At 42.1% G+C, this 20132-nt stretch overlaps 3 protein-coding genes across 10 annotated transcripts in view; 2 read left to right on the plus strand and 1 right to left on the minus strand.

The window, feature by feature from the left end:
• The first annotated feature begins 1095 nt into the window (after window positions 1–1095).
• elf3 (E74-like factor 3 (ets domain transcription factor, epithelial-specific)) lies at window positions 1096–5789 on the plus strand. Of its 2 annotated transcripts, none has more exons than XM_020105494.2 (9): window positions 1096–1252; window positions 1412–1554; window positions 2128–2379; window positions 3182–3289; window positions 3373–3513; window positions 3620–3706; window positions 3906–4025; window positions 4235–4430; window positions 4942–5789. In XM_020105494.2, the coding sequence occupies exons 2-9, from the start codon at window positions 1419–1421 to the stop codon at window positions 5051–5053; spliced, it is 1152 nt and encodes a 383-aa protein (XP_019961053.1). In that variant the 5' UTR covers window positions 1096–1252; window positions 1412–1418; the 3' UTR covers window positions 5054–5789. The 2 variants fall into 2 exon arrangements, with proteins under 2 accessions (XP_019961053.1, XP_019961054.1); XM_020105495.2 differs by having other exon boundaries at window positions 1101–1252; window positions 4289–4430.
• The window catches only part of LOC138405528 (involucrin-like), a 30754-nt gene continuing 15675 nt past the window's right edge, over window positions 5054–20132 (minus strand). For all 7 annotated transcript variants that reach the window (XM_069514687.1, XM_069514677.1, XM_069514666.1 and 4 more), the window contains one exon: window positions 5054–20105. In XM_069514687.1, coding sequence (XP_069370788.1) covers window positions 19504–20105 — 602 coding nt within the window. In that variant the 3' untranslated portion in view covers window positions 5054–19503. The remainder of the gene's footprint in view (window positions 20106–20132) is intronic.
• LOC138411307 (antifreeze protein Maxi-like) lies at window positions 17745–18233 on the plus strand. The gene has a single exon (XM_069530971.1). The coding sequence runs from the start codon at window positions 17745–17747 to the stop codon at window positions 18231–18233; it is 489 nt and encodes a 162-aa protein (XP_069387072.1).

Here is a 20132-nt window from a genome sequence, read left to right on the forward strand (position 1 = left end):
ATATATATATATATATATATATTTTTTAAATATATATATTATAATCATATAACATTGATGTTGCAGGCCTCCTAGGGTCTTCTTTCCAAAGTCTTTGCCCATGATGCACGTCTCTTTGCCAAGATGATCTTGACCAGGGTCGTACCCTGGTTTAAAAGCAGCAGCACATGCACTATAATTACATATACTTTGCTTTTGAGAAGCACAGATTGTCCAGTGTGCCGAGCACCTGCACATCTTTCAAATTATATACTCAATGCTATATCATAATATTTCTAATATCAGGCAGAGTTTATCAGATTAATATTAATTAATCCCCTGCTTGCTCCTTTAAAAACTGTGTATTCTCAATTAAAAGTGTGTTTTTTTAGTTTGTTGGGGGACCAAAAGTCTACCACTTCTAGAGTGAGTGCTATGGTTTTGGCCAGTCCAACCACACTTGGCAGAGACAGAAATCCGAGAAGTAAATCAGAAATTCCCAGGGTCAACACAAATAAAACCCAAAGGCTGACCATAATATTTTAGTGTTATAAACAGAGCAGTGCAGAGTAATATCACAGATCAGGTGTGTTGCATATTAGTGGGTAACTGAGTGCAGTAGAACAAAAAAGCCTGATAAAGTCGTCACTTTTTGTTAGTTTGGTTGTTGACTGATAAAACTGTCCACACTTAATCGTCACACACACACACACCTTTGAGAGAGTGAGAAAATACGATACTGTGACACATTTTTGTGTCTAAAAACTGCAAATTTGGGTATGGATTCCAGTCTAGAAAATGAACACTATAAAGAAACTAGTAGTTTGAACTACTTTTATAAATGGTGTGCCAAGTATAGTTCCTCTAACACATTACAAATTACTGCTATTTAAATTCAATTATTTATTTTTTACATCAAGCAAACCCATAAAAGCTAGTTGAATCAAACACAAATATAATCTTACTCTAGTTGATGGTTGGAAACATTCAGAAAGAACAGAAAGAAAAACAGGTTTGTTTTGTTGATCTAGTTCTCAGAAAAGCAGAGGAGGAGGCAACCGGGATGAAGGTGTGGTCAGTTTCAGGTGGAATTCCCCTGAACTCACCTGAGTCCGTCCCCCAATCCTTGAAAGAAGTATAAAGATCCAGAGGTATAGAAGGAGAAGATCACTGATACTTAAACAATAGAATAGAAATTATACAACACAATTTCCAAGCACGGACTTTCTTGGAGCATTATTACTTTGCATCATATCCTGACTTGTGCTATCAGGTAAAGGCAATTTTACATAACTATTTAACTGAAATGTTATAGCTGAAATGTACGGCCTATGTTACAAAGATAAATTAATTAGATTTAGCTCTTTTAATTCAAATGGAAAGTTTGTTATCCAAATAGTGGGTTAACACGTTTTTTTCTCACATTTCTTAGTATCTCCATGTCATCACCGTGCCTCAGCAGCATCCTGACTCATGCCAACCTTACCATGTATCAGAATGGTATCCCTGACGTACTGCAGCCCAGCATTAACACTCTTCAGAACAGCAATCCAGCAAACAGCTCCAACATCATAAGTAAGAGAAACACAAATTTGTATCTATCATTCTTGTATTGTATGTGTACTTGGTCTCACTACATTTTTCTAAAATTCCAATTATAAGTTGCCTCGACTGTGAAGAAAAGTTAACCATTATAGTCCAGACAGAGTTTATTATGCAGTCTCAGCTGAAAATGAATCATGCAGTAAATCCAATAAATTTTTTCAAACCTCTGCCAACAAGACCCTTAGGTCTCTGAACTTTGGCCTCATTTAGATACTGTTGGTTTAGTCATTTACCAGGCTGCTAATGTTTAACCCATCATAACCATCAGACAACTCATAGATAAAACAGCTTGGGCTTTGTTTGAGACACAAATGCAGGCCAGGTGATAATAGAGACTGGTATCAGTCAACATTACAAGCAAGTGAACCTGTAGATATGGTGAAGCAAATTCAAGGAGCTAGTGTTGACATGTTTTTGTGTGGTTTGGAAGATATAACAGTACTCTGACTGTTATATCAGAGTACTGTTATTTTTTTGCTCAGGGCTGGTACATGCATCCATACTTTGAAAAGTAGCATGTGATTCCTCCATCTCTTTCTGCAGATCAGTGGTACAAGCAGATCAGCCCTCACTGCTGGACAGCAGAAAATGCTCTAGAGTGGATCAGTGACCAAGTAGAGAACAAAAAGTTTGATGCAAGCAATCTTAGTCTCGCCTGCTGCTCCATGGATGGACCCACTCTCTGCCAGATGAACAGGGACCAGATGATCGGGATATTTGGCCTGCATCTTGGACCACATCTCCACCAAAGTCTGCAGGAACACAAGACCAAAAATAATATAACGTACCTTACTGGTAGGACATATTTTGTTAGCCTTGGTGACCATGTTTCACAAAAGCATGATAACCTTTCAACATTCCAAAGGGTTCCATTCTTGGTCCATTACTATTTAGCTTATATATGATACCACTGGGAAAAATAATTAGTAACCAACTATAATTGTTATGCTGATGATACTCAATTATATCTATCTGTAGTGCCATATAACTCTGATGCTCCAAACCAAGTTATATATTGCCTTCTCAGCTTGGAAAAATGGATGAGCAACAATTTTCTCAAATTAAATGAATGATAAATACAGAAATTCTTGTAATTGATTCTGGTGATCAGAGACAAAACAGTATTAGCAAACTTGGATGTCTGGCGCATCACAACAAATCAAAAGTAAAGAACCTGGGTGTTACACTTGACTCAGAGCTAGACTTTAATTCACACATAAACAATGTCACAAAGATTGCCTTTTATCATTTAAAGGTTCAGTGTGTAAGATTAAGGTGAAAGGGATTTTTGGCAGAAATTGAATATAAAATAATCCTAGTGATGTTTTCACACCAGTGCAAGGATTGCACCAAAGGTTTGGAACAAACTCCTACCACACATCAGACAAGCTTCTTTCTTAGATTTTCAAAGCTAAAATACATTAATATATTTTTCTTGTTATTTAGATAAAGTAAATGGTTTAGAGAAACTGTGTTCCAAAATTCAAATATTTTACCTGTATTATCAGACACTAGCACTTCAGTTTCATACATATGCTTTGTTTTTCTCCAGAATTAGTAACGTTTGTGGCCAAAATGTTTTCATTTTTTTCCCCAGACCTACAGAACTTGTCAAGGTCAGAGCTGAATGAGACCTGCCAGCTCCTGGACAATTTCCTGGACAGCCTTAACTTCCCTTTGCTCAGCACTATTAGAATTGGCCAAGGTACGTATTATCTGTGACATACTAGCATACAATTGATTCTGTGTGGAAATATTACTAATAATACTGCTACTCACTATCAACAGCTGAAGGAGCTGACAGCAAGGAGTTTGAATATAGGGGTGATTATGATCTGACTAGTCTGACCATGGAGCCAATGACTTCTCTCAGAGACCCTGAGTTGTCTGATAATCAGTCTGACAGCGAGTACAGCTCCTCCTCAAACAGTCAGTATTTTACATGTTTCTCATGTTTGCTATTATCGTCCTCAACGTTTCTGCCTCTGTTTCCCAAAAATAGTGTATATCAGAAACATTTCTCTCATGTGTTCAGGTGGAATGTTTGGCTTCTCAACCCTCGGCTCACCTGAGTCTGGCATTGGTGAATCAGAACCAGAAATCTCTTACCCTCTGATTTCAAGTAAGTGGACAGGTGTAATTTCAGAATGTAGAGAACAAGGAAGGTGGTTCCTCCAGTCTGCATGCCAAACTGTCCTTATGCAAGACATGGAATCTCCCAAATTGATCATGCTGACTGTGCCAGCATTGTAGAAATGATGTGATGTAACTTTGAATGGTAGTTTAAGTAAACACCTGACAATTCACTGTTTTGTTGACAGAGGTGCACATCAAAACTGAGACAGAAGAAATCCGCTTAAAGCGACCACGGGGGCGACCTCCTAAAATCAGCAGAGATCTTAGCAGCAGCATTTATGAATGTCCTAAGAAAAACAAACACGGTGAGGCCATGTTTGGGCAATTGTGTAATGCTGTATCATGCATCATGTAAAACTGCTCGAAGGCATCTATTTTACAATTATACTTTGCATCCATTTTTATTAGGCTGCAGATACATACCTATTGGACAGGCATGCTTATGACATCAATGTCATACATCAATGCACACACAAAAACGCATTAAGTCATTGTGTTCCACTTTTGTTTATAGTGCCTAGAGGCACTCACCTATGGGAATTCATCAGGGACATTCTGATTCATCCAGAGAGGAACCAGGGCTTGATGAAGTGGGAGGACCGTCGTGAAGGTGTCTTCAAGTTCCTCAAGTCTGAGGCTGTGGCTCAAATGTGGGGCCAGAAAAAGAAGAATAGCAGCATGACGTATGAGAAACTCAGTCGTGCCATGAGGTGAGTTAGCAGCGAAAATTCAAGTTGTTTCATCCGCTTTCCATCATATCCCCTTGAATCTAAAATGATGGAGCATTTACGCATGTGGTTCCGAGGTAAAAGTGATTAGCATTATCTCTAGACCTAAAACACAAGCCAGTAAAATGTGTTCTCCATAAATAAGATGCTCCAACATTGACAATAATTTCAGATTGTAGCTTTACATTAACTGCTTTCTGACATCCACTGAACTCCGGATAATCTCCTGAAATTCTCCTGAGATTTGAAAGCTTTTGGTGATTGATTTGCTGAAAAGAAAAACATGTGATGACTTAGTGACATGACTTGACATTAGTTTGACTCTGACATGTAAAAGTGAATTGTCCCTGGTTGGTCCCTAGTGGAAAAATATATTTAAATAGCTTTTTAATATACTAATAACACTGTAAAGCAGTTAAGCGCAGCAGATGATGAAACAGAATGCATTGTATGTGTCTTAGTACTGCACTAACTGACCCTCCTCCACCCTCAGGTATTACTATAAGAGGGAAATTTTGGAGCGAGTCGATGGCCGGAGGCTTGTGTACAAATTCGGAAAGAACTCAAGCGGCTGGAAGACTGAGGAGATTGGTATGGGCATGTAAGGGAACAGTTATAGATCAGGCAGAAACTCAAAAGCTTATCAGACTACGAGGTCAGGATGAATAAATTATGTACGTGGCCTGTCTGAAAATAAATCTTGCTGCCCAAGATGTTTAAGACACGAACTTCCCCTCAGAAGGAAGGTGTTGCAGAAAATGTAAGCCAGTGTTTTTGGCTCTAGTAGGTTTTATGAACCAATATCAATGCTGTACTTGTCTTGAATTTTTGATTATCAAAGGATACTATGTTCATAATATCTAAAATATACATTAATCTGGAAAATGTTGAGCTTCTATTTAAATGCATACTTTTTACAATTGCACAGAACTAAATCTGGTGTTTGTATTTAACTTCTCTCTACTGAAGCAGGACTAACTCATCCTCGATTATTATTATAGTTTGATTTGGTATATATGGGCATTATGATAAATGCTAAATGGTGGCTCTTCTAGTCTTGATGACCACTCAACAATGTGCATGTGTATGTGTCTATTGGTATTACTTATTATAGTTTGTTTTCACAATATTTAGTAAAATGTAATTACATCACTTTTCATTACCTGTAAAAACTCTGTATTAATCAGCCACTGACTGGCTTCATGAAGTTCATGTGATTGTTTCAATGTGATTAATCCATTATGCTGTCATCCACTTTAGACTGATTAAGATAATGTATATGTGTGTGGATACATTTTTATATGTGATCAAATTAAATAAAATGGTTTTAGTAGAAATCAATTTTGACATTTATTAATTTCTTTTTTGAGATTAATTTTCAAAGCTATACACTGGGATCTTGTTGGTACATCTGTAGCCATTAAAATGGTAAATGGTTTGTATTTATATAGCACTTTTCGTGGTGACCACTCACTTTACAGTGCTTTACAGCAAAGTTTGCCATTCACCCATTAACACACATTCATACAGTGCATCTATGAGCAGCACTTTTTGTTCTTTGAGGGGCAATCTTGCCCAAGGACACTTCGGCATGCAGATGGGGAAGAGTGGGGATTAAGCCGCTCACCTTCTGGTTGGAGGATGACTGCTCTACCCCTCAGCCAAGATTTATAAATGCAGTATGTTGAGTTACAATGAGATACTTTATACCCATATGGTGTCTACAGTGTTAGTGGAACTGACCAGGAAATTTTGCAATTTAAGTTAGGTTATTAGGCCCTACTAGTACCTATACTCTGGTGATGACGCAGCCATATATACTTTCCATCACCACTATAATAAGACTTACATGAGCTGATATAGTAGAACAACAAATGGCAGTGATTTACTGTTTTTAAACCTGAACCCTATTGTTCCATCTTTTCCAGTCTTAATGATTAAAAGGGACCAAAATGTTAGAAATCAGTCCAATATTGCGCGACACTATAAAGGGCACAGAACACTATGAAGGGCACAGAACATTATGAAGGGCACAGAAAGAAGACGCAAGAATACCATTAAGGTCCTGCCATGCACCAAAACACAATCATAAAAACAAGGCCTCAGATTTATCTATGATGACAACTATATAACTATAATGACAAGTTTTGTTCCAAGTTCCAAAACCTGTAAAACTTTATTACTGGAATAGGTTCACAAAGTACTTGTGTAACACCATGTTGCACCATTGTTTTGTTTTGTTATTGTTTATTAGACATCATCTTCATCACCAAGGTCGAAAGAGATGTGTCTGTGGCACAAGAACTTTAGTTTAAGTTTAGTTTTGTTTAGCACTAGTTTAGTGCTAGTGACACCAGTAAGTGAAATTCCTTTGTTTGCCCTAAACAGCCATGAAGGTGACTTGGATTTGGTGACTAGCTGCAGTTATTTTCTGCTTCATCATCAGAAATAATTTGGGTCATATTCATATTATATTGCTTCTCTAGTCTGATGACCACTTTAAAGTACAGTTTTTGCCATTAACTCATTCACTCAAACATTCATACATGGCATCATGAATATCAGATTCTCTTGCTGACCAATGGATTTCTACGGTGAATCATGGCATCAAGCGATGAAAAGAAGAAGAGCAACTTTCTGACACCAACATCGAGGTTGTTGTGAATGAGGTGAAGGTGAAGGGTGACAGATTGTTTGCTGGCCAAAGCAGTGATCTATAAAATTTTACAGAATTGTATTTTTAAAATGTTTAAAATAGACTCTACATAGAAAGGTAAATATTATAGATTACTTGACCAAGTTTGAGTTTACAGAGTTGTCAGATGTCACTGTTTATGTGTATTTAAGTGTTTCAGCATGAGAGAGAGGAGTCAAAAGTGTTGAATGAATCTTGTGCAACTGCAGTGAAAAAAGATTTCACCAATTTATTAAAGGACATCATGACATTCTGTTCAGTGTTGATATTTGGGCGATGGGCACAAACAAATCAGCATATTGGCACAGATATAGGGCATTAGCTGAGTAGGGGGTCCTTCACACCTCTGAATCTGGTCTGGCCTGACATGGTCTGGCGATCTGTGCAATCCATTCACTGTAAATATCCTCACACATATTTCTTCCTGTCTTTACACTGTATATACTAGTTGAATTACATTCATATGTTTCTATGTTCCTATATATTTTTATATATTCCTTACACTTTTTTTTGTATTGCATGTTACTTACTACTTGCTGATGTCTTTTTTTGACTCTTGCTTCTGTAATACTGCAAATTTCCTCATTGTGGGACTAATAAAGGATTCTTATCTTATCAGACCAACTGTACTTATAGCTGTTCACTTGTGATCAGATCACGAAAACCAGATGGTAACACCAAGTGTATATGGGGTCACACACACACACACACACACACACACACACACACACACACACACACACACACTTCTTAGTTAGGTGAGAGGGACTGAGCTCCTTCCTCCACTACAGACCTGCCTAACAGGTACATTTGGCAACATTCCAGAATGTGTGTGTAGCACGTAGTTTACTGGAAACCTCATGATCACTGCCAGAAAAAACAAGATTGGGAGGGAGGTGGGGGTGGGGTTTACTGCTATGATCTCAGTGCATTGTCACTTGGTAAACGGACAAAGGGTCATTACACCATTCCTCACAATTACTTATTAAACACGCATTACACTTTCATTTTGTGTACTACTATGGTGAATTATTTCACATACATACATATGATATATAACACACGTGATTTAAACACTCATTCAGAAAAACTTGCCTGGTATTTAGGTCACTCACACCTCTGATCTGCTGCTACATTATTAACTATCCAGACCTCAAGGGTTTGCTTTAGAGTCAAAACTAAACAATGGTAGGCAGCATTCAGTTTTTTGATCACACATATGTGGAACAGACTCCCAGAAAACTGCTGGTCTGCAACAGCCTCTGCTCTTTTATATTTAATACAGTTGTGTTTGCATGGCGCCAAATCACAACATACATTATAACATGAAAAATCTCCCTTTTAACTAGCAGAGCCAAACTCAGTGTGGGCTGCCACCTGCAGAGAGGAGAGGTGGGTGAAAAGGGGAGTGGAAAGAGAGTGGGACTAGGGAATGTTGTGCTATTGGGGCAGCTGTGGCTGAGGGGTAGAGTGGTCATCCTCCAACCAGAAGGTCAGCAGCTCAATCCCCAGTGCTCCCCATCTGCATGCCAAAGTGCCAAACCCTTAATTGCACCTCATAGAACAAAAAGTGCTGCTCATAGATGCACTGATCCGGTGGACGAATGGCAAAGTGTCCTGTAAAGAATTTTGAGTGGTCATCAAGACTAGAAGAGTGCTATATAAATACAAACCATTTACCATTTGTGTAATCAACATATTTAAGTTCCATCAGACAGCAAACGGTGCAAAACAGTACGGAGATGTGAGTTTCCTTCAATTTGGATTCAGTTGGAGCAGGACGGAGGAAGAGCCCAGGCCGCAGTATGTTGGTATGTGGCGATATTCTCAGCAATGAGACCATGAAACCATCGCATTAGGGCTGCCAGATATTAGGAAAACATGCAATATGCAATAACGTTGTTTAATATTGGGATGACAATATGACTTGCGATAAATAAATATATACAGTTGCTGGTTTACAGACAGCTCCACAGCTGGGAGAAGGCGCAAAGCCTAGCACAGGTCAACCAAGTCCCGGGCAGACATTCTAACATTTTGACACATTTTATCAGGTTACATTTGATGACTTCTATGTAAACATTGGATTTGTCAATGTAAGAAATGTGCACTGGACTATTGTGGTGAGTATACAGCTACTCATGTAGTACTAAATGCATTTACAGCATTATGTACAGTATAGCTCATGGTTGGTGCATTTAAAGGTTATCAGCCTTATATAAAGATGTATAACTACTATTATGCTGTATTACCAAATGAGAGAGAAATAACTTTATTGGTTATCAGTGCCTCAGGATCCTCTTTTAGTTTTAAATGTCTTCATAGTCTTCATTCCTATCTTAGTGGTAATAATTTTGTATTATTGGGAAAATAGAGCACCCAGATCATCCAAAATTATCTAATTGTTGGTCCTTACTGCTCATCTAAAGTTTGAAGTATTTTTTCATTCACTATAACCCAAAATTGTGGAACTCAATTCAAACTGAATTGTTTTTGAAAATTCAGCAGTCAATACGACAGTGGACAATTCTTTCAATACTAAGTAGAATGTTAAAATATACCTATCTATCTAAAATGGATTTTAAATTAAAAAATAAAGCAAGTATTTTATTATTGTGGCTGTTGTTGTTGACATATTTGAAGATTGCATGGTCTAATGATGTTTTACTTGGATTGGAGGACTGGGTTAACATCAAGTGGCAGCCTGGCAAGATAACCCACACCTTCCAGAAAGATGGCACCAGTTGTGGGATCTTTGTAATGCAGGTGATTCTATGCAACATGTAATAAAACATGTATTTTTGCTGTTTAAGATCATACTCTGTGCATGTGTTGTTTTATCATCCATACAGATGGCCAATATGACGGTGAAGGAATTTCCTAACACACCATAGATGTTTCACATTGACAGCGATCTCTTCAAAATCTAAGAAGAGATATAGAAGACGACATTGATATTCATCCAAATATTGATTGTTGATGTTGAACACTTCCTACAAATTTAACAGTAATTGTATTGTTTTGTTTTCTCACTTTCAAAGGATAAGTACGGTTTCTTCCTTCTGTGGAAATGAGGACCTGCGCAAAACTGATGATGATGCTGTTTGGGTGACACTTAATGTTGAATTTTTTTAACACATGAATTGATAATCTTGATAATTAACATTTTCTTAATTGGTTTTAACGTATTTATCCCCATGTAGATTCAGTGTGGAACGTGTACAAGATGGTTTCACACGCAGTGTCTTGGAATGACAGATGCGCAAATACCAAACAAAGATACCCCTTGGTCTCTGGGTCTTAGTATTGCTCCCTCGTTAAATTCGTCACAATATCAAAAGTCAAAATACTCACACAAAAATAAAAAAATAGAAAAATTCAAACAATTTATTATTACAGTTGCACTCACCTTTTTTAACCCTTGCCTGACCATCTGCTCTCTTGTGCAGTATCCTCATAGATAAGGATGGCTCTAATGTAACATTCCATTACCTTTTAGATAAATTGTAAGGGAAATGAATCATACACAAATGTCAGGTAATGAAGAGGCTAATGTTAAGTCATGTTTTAATAAATTGCTGTCAACATGAATGGATCATTCATTTTTGCTAAGAATGGTTTGTCTGCAGAGAAAACACAGAACAGGGTGAACAGCATCACCCTTAGGCAGGAAGGGAGAACAACAGCATAAAACACATCATTTTATGCAGCACAACTCATGACATTTTCACATAAATTTCATCGGTGATGCAGGGTGAAATTCAGCTTCTGGTCAGCATGCCACAACAACTTCAGTTGATTTGCATGTCCAAAGGGCATCAACCTGCAAAATTATGGACAATAAAACTGCAATCACTTTATACAATATTTGCAAACTCATTCCATTTGAAATTGTTCGATACTCTGGCTGCACATTCTACTTTCCTTGTACAGAAAGCTACCATTTAACGAGCCCACCTCATTTTGTATTCAGGAATATCTCCCATTATTAAATTCCCATTGATGTGTTTTGGTATGGATTTTGTTATATATTCAATGGAAGATGGACTCAAGCTGAACTGTGTCCTGGGGTGAATACAGCTGCCTCACTTTTAATTAATCTTTCTTATTGTTTCCTTACAATGTATTTATAGCTCCAGAAAGTGCTCAGTGGCTTCAGGCTCTCCAAATTACAATGACTTGATTGAAATCAGTTTAGAGCATATATTTTATCTAAGTAATCAGCAAAATTACCTCGATTGCAGGCTTGGACCCTTTACTTGTGAGGCCATTGCTGCTTTTCTTCATATCTGTGCTCTTCTGAAGATCTTTGTCAGTGTTCAGAGTTGACTTTGCTCTCTTTGGAACTGGAGCAGTGTTTAGTGCAGTGTAAAATTTGGAGCTGGCAGTCTTGGGCTTTGCTCTGTCTCTCTTTGCCCAACCCTCATGAGATTGAGTGATGTCTTCTGGTAGCATGGGTTTAAGGAGTAAATGCTAAGAGAAGTTATGAGACATGATGTGTTCTCAGTATCTCCCCTGTACAGAGCCATACATTTTCCTGACAAAAGTTCCTTCATGGCGATTTGTGTCCCTTATTTTAGTTGGGCCAAAAGTGTAATCTTCTTCGTCAGATGCATACCTTTTTTTCCCCAATAGCAGACCAGTCCAAACAGGAAAAATGCCTATAGGTACTTCTCAAAAAGACATTGATAATGCCTGGGCAGAAGAATGGATTTTCCTTATCATCTGGGATCATGGCATCCTCTTTTTCAAGCGTTCCCCGTATGTCCTCCAAGACCTTTTTGAAGTCATATGTGAAGGGAGATCTTCCAATAATTGTGTGTGCATTTCTTCCTTCTTCATCATCTTTCTCCTGAGCTAAGGACCTGCATCTCTCCTCCGCAAGCTGAGGAGAGCCAGAGCCCCGGCCCCAGAGGTCATGATGACCCAGGTTTTCAGGATTCCTGGTTTCCCCAGTGATATAGTTTCAGACAGGGGACCACAGTTCATTTCTCATTTCTGGAAGGAGTTTTGCCAGCTCCTCTGCGCCACCGTCAGCATGTCCTCTGGCTACCACCCACTGGCTACTCGAGACCTGCCTCAGATGCCTCGTCTCCCAGAACCAGACCACCTGGAGTGACCACCTCACATGGGTAGAATACGCCTACAACACCCTTCCCTCATCTGCCACAGGCCTCTCACAGTTCCAGTGCGCCACCGGCTACCAGCCTCCCCTTTTCCTAGCCAACGAAGAGGAGGTCACGGTCCCCTCGGCTCACGCCGTGATAAGACGCTGCCACCGGATTTGGGCTAGCGCTCGACGGATTCTACTACGGAGCTCGGTCCGGACGAAGGCTGCGGCAGACAATCGCAGGCGACCGGCTCCTCCTTACAAGCCAGGCCAGAGGGTGTGTCTGTCCACTAAAGACTTGCCCCTCCACGTCCATTCGAGGAAATTGGCTCCAAGGTTTGTGGGACCATTTCCTATTGCTAAAATCATTAACCCTGTTTCCGTCCATCTACGTCTTCCCAGGTCTCTAAAAGTCCACCCCACATTCCACATCAGTAAGGTCAAGCCGGTAAAGGAAAGCGCTCTGGTTCCCGCCTCCGCTCCCCGCCTCCGCTCCCCGCCTCCGCTCCCCCTCCGCCCACCCGGATCGTCGACGGTGGGCCGGTGTACATGGTCAGGAAGATCCTGGCAGTCTGCAAATGGGGTTGTGGTGTCCAGTACTTGGTGGACTGGGAGGGTTATGGTCCCGAAGAGCATCAATGGGTACCCTCATGGTTCATTGTGGACAAAAGTTTAATCACTGACTTTTCTGCCCGCCATGCAGGGGTTCCTGGGCCGTCAGGAGTCGGCCCTAGAGGGGGGGGTACTGTTATGTCTCGTCAATTATGTTACGTTTTTTTCATGTCTGTTCTTAGTATACCATGTTTGTGTTAGTTCATGTCTAGTCTTGTGTGTTTGGGAGCACTAGGTGTTAAGTTAAACTTCACTCATGTCTAGTCTCGTCGTGCACTTCCTGTTTTATTTTGGTACTCACCTTTCCCTCTCATTTCAGACCCTGACTTCCTCCCTTTGTGTGATTTCCCGCATTCGTGATCATCTTCCCCGCCCCTGGTTGGTTTCACTTGTTTCCTACTTCCTCTTGTATAAATAGTCTTCGTCTCCCTTTGTCCTGTGCCAGTTCATCTTGTTCTGTCCCCACGCTTCATGGATGACATTTCGTCAAGCCAGGATTTAGCTTCGTTCATGTTTAGTATTCTTGTTTATCTTAGTTTTGTTAGAGTATTGTTTTGCTACTTTGATATCCTCTTCGTGAGCGCTTTTTGTTATGCACCTTTTTTTTGAATGGGAATAAACCTCTTTTTGTCATATCTACGTCTTGTCTGAGTTGTGCATTTGAGTTCACCAGTTTTCGTGCCTGAGATCGTTACAGCAAACTTTGACTTTTTGACTTTCTGCAAATTTTTCTGTCTCTTCCATGTCAGGAATCTTGCATTGTTTTATTAAGTCCTGCATGGCCTTCAGATTAATCAGGACAGTATTGGTATTGCATTTGCCAATTAATACAGTGCACAGTGAGTGGAAGATTTTGAGTGCTGTGGTCAATGAGGTAGTTTTCTGCAACCTGGCAAATGCAAATATTGCAAAATCCTTCAAACCCTTGTCTCCTGTTTTTCCCCCAATTGCCTGAGACACAGCTTTGAGCATGTGTGCTGAGCATATGTGTAGCACTGTACCTATGCTGATATCCTTCCAAGTTTTGAACAAATAGCAAAAGCCTTGTCCAAGTAGCTGACAATGCTCTCACTGTTGAATAGAAGAACATTTTGGAGTAGGGCCCAGCAGTAATCAGTTTCAACCTGATGTACTCAAAACATTTTGTACTGTGACAGTTTTCTGAGCAACTGCATCAGCCAGAATGTGATTGGTGGTACAGAGTGTTCATTTGTCAGCATTTCACAGTGGGGTCTTCTTTCTCAGGCATTGCACAACCATGCTCATTCCAGTTACAGTGTACTTATCACTTTAAGAACATTTTTGTTCAGACTTCGGGTTATGTTTCCTGAAATCAGTTCAGCAATGGGTGTTTTTTTTTGTTTTGGCTCATTAATTGTTGAAGAGCTCTTGCAATTCTCTCTCTTCTTGTGTTCACTGATGGTCTGAATTTTTTCTCACTTGTTTTGTGTGCCATATTTCCTCTTTGCAGCACAGATATCTTAACCAGGGTGTCTCCCACTGGCTCCCTTATGTACAAGCTGCACTAATATTTAAATATGGACTATTAATTTTACGGCTGTGGGATTTTTTAAATACCGGCTCTTGAACGCAAGGGTAGAAAACCGATTTTTCTTTCAGAAACTGTTGTACCATGGTTGGTACAGACCTAATCCATCTTTCCAAAATGGCAGTGTGCACGGACGCAGCGGCTCTTGGGTCCCTGATTTGGTGCTTGTTTATCCTAATCGTGTGTGAGTTAATGTGTGAATGTGGTTGTTTGTATGGTAACAAGTTATCCTACACCCTAACCGAACTTCGGACTGTTGTAATTACATGTTGTACGGAGGTTATGAGCAAGTTTCAGCTTTCCCACAACATCCTGGAGGACATATGCAGAACACCGAGGTCTCTGTTGTTTGTTTTTGTGGGCCTGGGAGGAGGTGCCCCCAGCGGAGGAATCGCAAGCGAAAGCGAGGATGCAGAGCAGGCCTGCTAGCAAGGCTAGCATGACAACCACACAAATCACCAATTCCGACCATCTTCCTGACCGACGCCTGATCCGTCATCCACAAGACAGACAAAAATTGAGCTCACCAGAGGTGAGAACACTTCAGGTATATTCCAACTTGAAGCAAGTTTACAAGACTGTCACCCTCCCCCACCTGGGCATGTCTGACTGCCTCTCCCTGCTCCTCATTCCTGCCTACACCTCCCTCAGGAGGAAACCCAAGCCAGAGACAAAGACTGTCAAAAGCTGGCCTGAGGGAGCGCTTATCCAGCTGCAGGACTGCTTCCAGAGTACAAAGTGGACTGTATTCAAACATCTAGAGCTTAAGGAGCACACTGAGACTATCTTGTCATACATCAAGCATTGTACTGACACTGTCACCATAGACAAGCCCATCCGGGTCTATCCAAATCAGAAACCTTGTATGACCTCTGAGGTGAAGACACTCCTGAGGGCCCGGAACTCGGCCTTCAAGTCAGGTGAAAGAACTCAGTACAGCATGGCAAGATATGACCTCTGTCTCTGAGGTATTAAGGCAGCCAAGGAGGAGTACAGGAGGAAAGTGGAGTCGCACCTGAAAGACAAGGACTCACGGCGGGTGTGGCAATGGATCCAGCATCTGACAAACTACAAAAGCCAGTAGCTGTCAACGCAGATGCCTCGCTAGCAGAAGAATTCAACCACTTCTTCGCCCGCTTCAAGTCACCCAGACCTGCCACTCAAACAGTGTCCTACCGCCCCTCCAGCCCTCTCACCTTCACCCTCAAGGTCCATCAGGTGAGGTGGTACTGAAGGCAGCTAATCCATGAAAAGCTGCCGGATTGGACGAAGTACTGGGCAAAGTGCTCCGTGCTTGTGCAGACCAGCTGGCAGAAGTCCTGACAGGGATCTTTAATGCATCCCTGTCACTGGCTGAGGTCCCGTCCTGCCTGAAAGCAGCCACCATCATCCCGATCCCCAAGAAAACATCCCTGACGGAGCTCAATGACTACAGACTGATAGAACTGACGTCGGTGGTCATGAAATGCACTCTACTCTAGAACTCCAACCCACACAAGTTTGCTTACAGGGCAAACGGGTCCACAGAGGATGTCATCGCCACAGCTCTCCATGTGGCCCTGAACCACCTGGAGCTTCCTGGCACCTATGTCAGTTTGTTGCTGGTGTCCTTTTACTGGTCCACCATAGAGCCAGTGTTGATGTACTGTGCCACAGTATGGTTCACCGCCTGCTTGGCCGCAGACAGGAGGGCTCTGCAAAGGATTACTAGGGCTGCGGAGAGGATCATTGGTTCCTCTCTGCCCCCCTGGAAGACATTGCCAGCTCTTGCTGCCTCAGCAGAGCACAGAGAATCTCCAGGGACACTTTCCTCCCTGGCCATGGACTGTTTAACCTGATGCTGTCTGGGAAGCAGCTCAGGTTATTAAAATGCAGAACCAATAGACTGAGGAACAGCTTCTATCCATGGGCTGTCAGAACACTGAATTTTTTTTACTATCGAAAACACAACTACCTCCTTTTGCACTACAATCCAACCACAACTACCTCTTTTGCACCTCTCTTTGTTTTGTATAGTTTTTAATGTCCTGTAAACATGTTTATTTTAATTGTTATATTTTTTTTATTTTTTACTAAATGCACCTTTCAGTGGTAGCTGCTCTAATTTCGCCATGCTTCAATGTGTGATGACATTAAAGGCATTCTATTCTATTCTATTCTAAAAACAAGTCAAAATCATCATCTTTACAAAAATCATTATCCTGAATTTGTAATATTGCAACACATGCTTAATGACAGGTTAGGGAACATCATGTGTGTACTCATCATGTATGCTATTCAATACTGATATACATATAGAAAAAAAGCAATAGGTAATACCCCACAAATCAGTGGCAAACAATGCTACTTGCATTTGTCTCAGACTTTACTGGATTCAAACAGGGTCTTCTCAATGATCATGGCAATACATGGCAAGCTTTATCCTAACTACTTTTTGTAGCTGTTTATTAAATAACAGCTGTTTGAGTCTGGTCAACCAGGTGCAAATAGTCACAATAAATACATTTGTTTGGTGCTTAAAGTCAGTAACATTTCAGTTATGCAAATATCCACGATATCCACAAACTGATAAAGACCAAGGTAAGCACAAAGACTTAAATACACACTGATCTAATGACAAACTAGAGACAGGTGGCACAGGAAAAACAGGTGAACCTGACGAGGGCAGGAAGTCCAGGGGGAAAACACACAAGGAGGAGAGACTACAAAATAAAACAGAAAACAGAGATGAACACAGAGGAACAATGAGAGGGACACAGGGTGAAGCACAGGGTGGAATACAAAGGAGAACACACAGGCAAACACAGAGGGGAACACAGAGTGGAACACAGAGAGGGACACAGAAAGGAACAGAGTGGGAGACAGGAGAGGGACACAGAGTGGGACACAGGAAGGAAAAAAGTGGGACACAGGAGAGGGACACAGAGAGCAAAACTTAAAACACAAACCCAAACATTAGAAAAAAACTCGAAATGAATACTCTCTTTTATATAAAAGAGGACCAAAACACAGGAGACATGACATAACCCCTCCCTCAAGGACCAGATTCCAGAATGTCCAAACACCAGAAGAAGACAGGACCAAACAAGAAGCTGAGACTGGTGGGAGGAGGGAGGTCTGGAGGAGGGAATCTGTGAAAGAGCACAGGGGTTCGGCCCAGAGGTCGGTGAGAGACAGAACACAGGGGCTAAGGCGGGTGGCCCAGAGGCTGGTCAGAGACAGAGGACTATAGAGAGAGCGGCTGCTTTAGCTGTCCAGATATAGGGGGTACAGGGGAAGATAGCAGCTATCGCTGCTGCAGCTGTCCAGACACAGGGGGCTCTGGATAAGATGGCAGATGACACTGCTGCTGCTGCTGCTGTCCAAACACAGGAGGCTCTGGAAGAGATGACAGCTGACACTGCTGCTGCTGTCCAGACACAGGTTGTTCTGGGGGAGATGGCAGCTGATGCTGCAGTCAAGACACAGGAGGCCCTGGAGAAGATGACAGCTGCTGCTGTGATCGAGACACAGAAGGCTCTGGAGAAGATGGCAGCTAGCGCTGCTGCTGCTGTCCAGATACAGGAGGCTCAGGAGAAGAAGACAGCTGCCGCTGCCATCGAGACACAGGAGAAGATGGCTGCTGCTGCTGACATTGAGACTCAGGAGACGATGCCGGCTGCCACCGCCATTGAGACACAGGAGAAGATGACAGCTGCCACTGCCATTGAGAGACAGGAGAAGATGGCCGCTGCTGCTGACATTGAGAGTCAGGAGACAATGCCGGCTGCCACTGCCATTGAGACACAGGAGAAGATGGCAGCTGCCACTGCCATTTAGACACAGGAGAAGATGGCCGCTGCTGCTGACATTGAGAGTCAGGAGACAATGCCGGCTGCCACTGCCATTGAGACACAGGAGAAGATGGCAGCTGCCACTGCCATTTAGACACAGGAGAAGATGGCCGCTGCTGCTGACATTGAGACTCAGGAGACGATGCCGGCTGCCACTGCCATTGAGACACAGGAGAAGATGGCAGCTGCCACTGCCATTGAGACACAGGCAGTGGCAGCCCCCCCCCCCCATCATACAGCCATTTTGCCCAGTCCCCGACCACCCTCCCTGCATCAGGTCCCGAGTTTGCAAGTGCTTGGGCCTGCTCAGTGCTACCCTAGTTATTTTATTATCATTTACTTTTTAAACCGTCTCTGGGTCTCCTGAGTCTCCTGAGTCTCCTGAGTCTTAGTATTGCTCCCTTGTTAAATTCGTCACAATATCAAAAGTCAAAATACTCACACAAAAATAAAAAAAAACAAACATTGGCCAAAATTGTAACTCAGAAGTAATCAGGAGATTAATTTCTGTTCACAGTCAATTAAATGCAAAGTGGGAGCGACAAGAGATGTCTGGTTTTAAGTGCACTTAAACCTAATTGAGGTGTGGTGAACCTGTGGTAAGTTCAGAAAAGGGGGAAAAAAGACACCTGTAAATGTATAAAGTTGAGTGAGATGAGTAGCATGTTTAGTTCATTCTTTAATGAGTTATGTATGTGGTCTTGGGAAAACAGCTCAGTCTGTTCTGGGGCAATCATACACATCTTTGCGTGGTTTAAACCTAAAGGATAACAGTGGAAACATTATGCCTGATGAGATGTTGTGCCTAAAATGTAATTGAAATGATCAAAAACAATATGAAACCGTTTTTAAGGCAATCCCATGGCCTGTAATCATGATATTTGATAACGTATTTAATAGTAAGGTAGATCTGCATCTTCATCAACTTTTGGTGATGGACATGCTCTCACTAATCTAAAATTGTCCATCATCACAACTCGCAAAGTCTTTACAAAGGAATTATATCCTCTTTTAGCAAACCAAAATTCAATATTTTAATATTTATCCAATGATAAAAATGAGAAATTAAAAACCAAAGTTTCCAATTTCACTTAAAAGGTTCTACTGCCACACTGGCATCCAACATCAGCCAAAGGCATGGACCGGCAGGCGAAAATGGTGCTGGTATGGAGGGTAGAGGACCTCATGGCTGCGTACCATCAGCAGACGGTGGCTGTAAGCTTTCCAGAGGCAGGTGGAGAGGAAGATGATACTGCTCAAGCATCTGCCAGCTCGGTTGGCCTGCTGCATAGAGCTGAAGGAGGCGGCAGGCGTGGCTCTGAGTCCCCATACCCGCTCAGCACTGAAGCTGGTGGGGGGCGCAGCTCGGTTCTCCACACCTGGTCTGGTCTCCACGCCCCCATCAGCTCCAAAATTGGTGGTGAGGCGTCCTGCTCCTGCTCCTGCCCCAAAGTCAGCGGTGAAGTCAACACCTCCTGCTCCTGCCCCAAGATCGGCAGTGAAGCCAACGCCTCCTGCTCCTGACCCAAGGTCAGCGGTGAAGCCAACACTTCCTGCTCCTGCCCCAAGGTCAGTCGTAAAGCCGACACCGCCTGCTCCTGTTCCCGCTCCAAGGTTGGCGGTGAAGCCAACACCTCTTGCTCCTGTTCTGGCTCCAAGGTCGGCTGTGAAGCCGATGTCTCTAGCTCCTTTTCCGGCTCCAAGGTCGCCAGTGAAGCCAGCGCCTCCTGTTCCTGGTCCCCAGTCGGCGGAGAGGCAGACCCCTGCAGCTCCTGTTCCTGGTCCCCGGTCAGCGGACAGACAGCACCTGTTCCTGGTCCCTGGTCAGCGGAGAGGCCAACGCCTGCAGGCCCTGTTCCTGTTGCCAGGGGGAAGGGGGGGAGTA

This window comes from Paralichthys olivaceus, chromosome 2 (assembly GCF_024713975.1).
Source record: "Paralichthys olivaceus isolate ysfri-2021 chromosome 2, ASM2471397v2, whole genome shotgun sequence".
NCBI lineage: Eukaryota > Metazoa > Chordata > Actinopteri > Pleuronectiformes > Paralichthyidae > Paralichthys > Paralichthys olivaceus.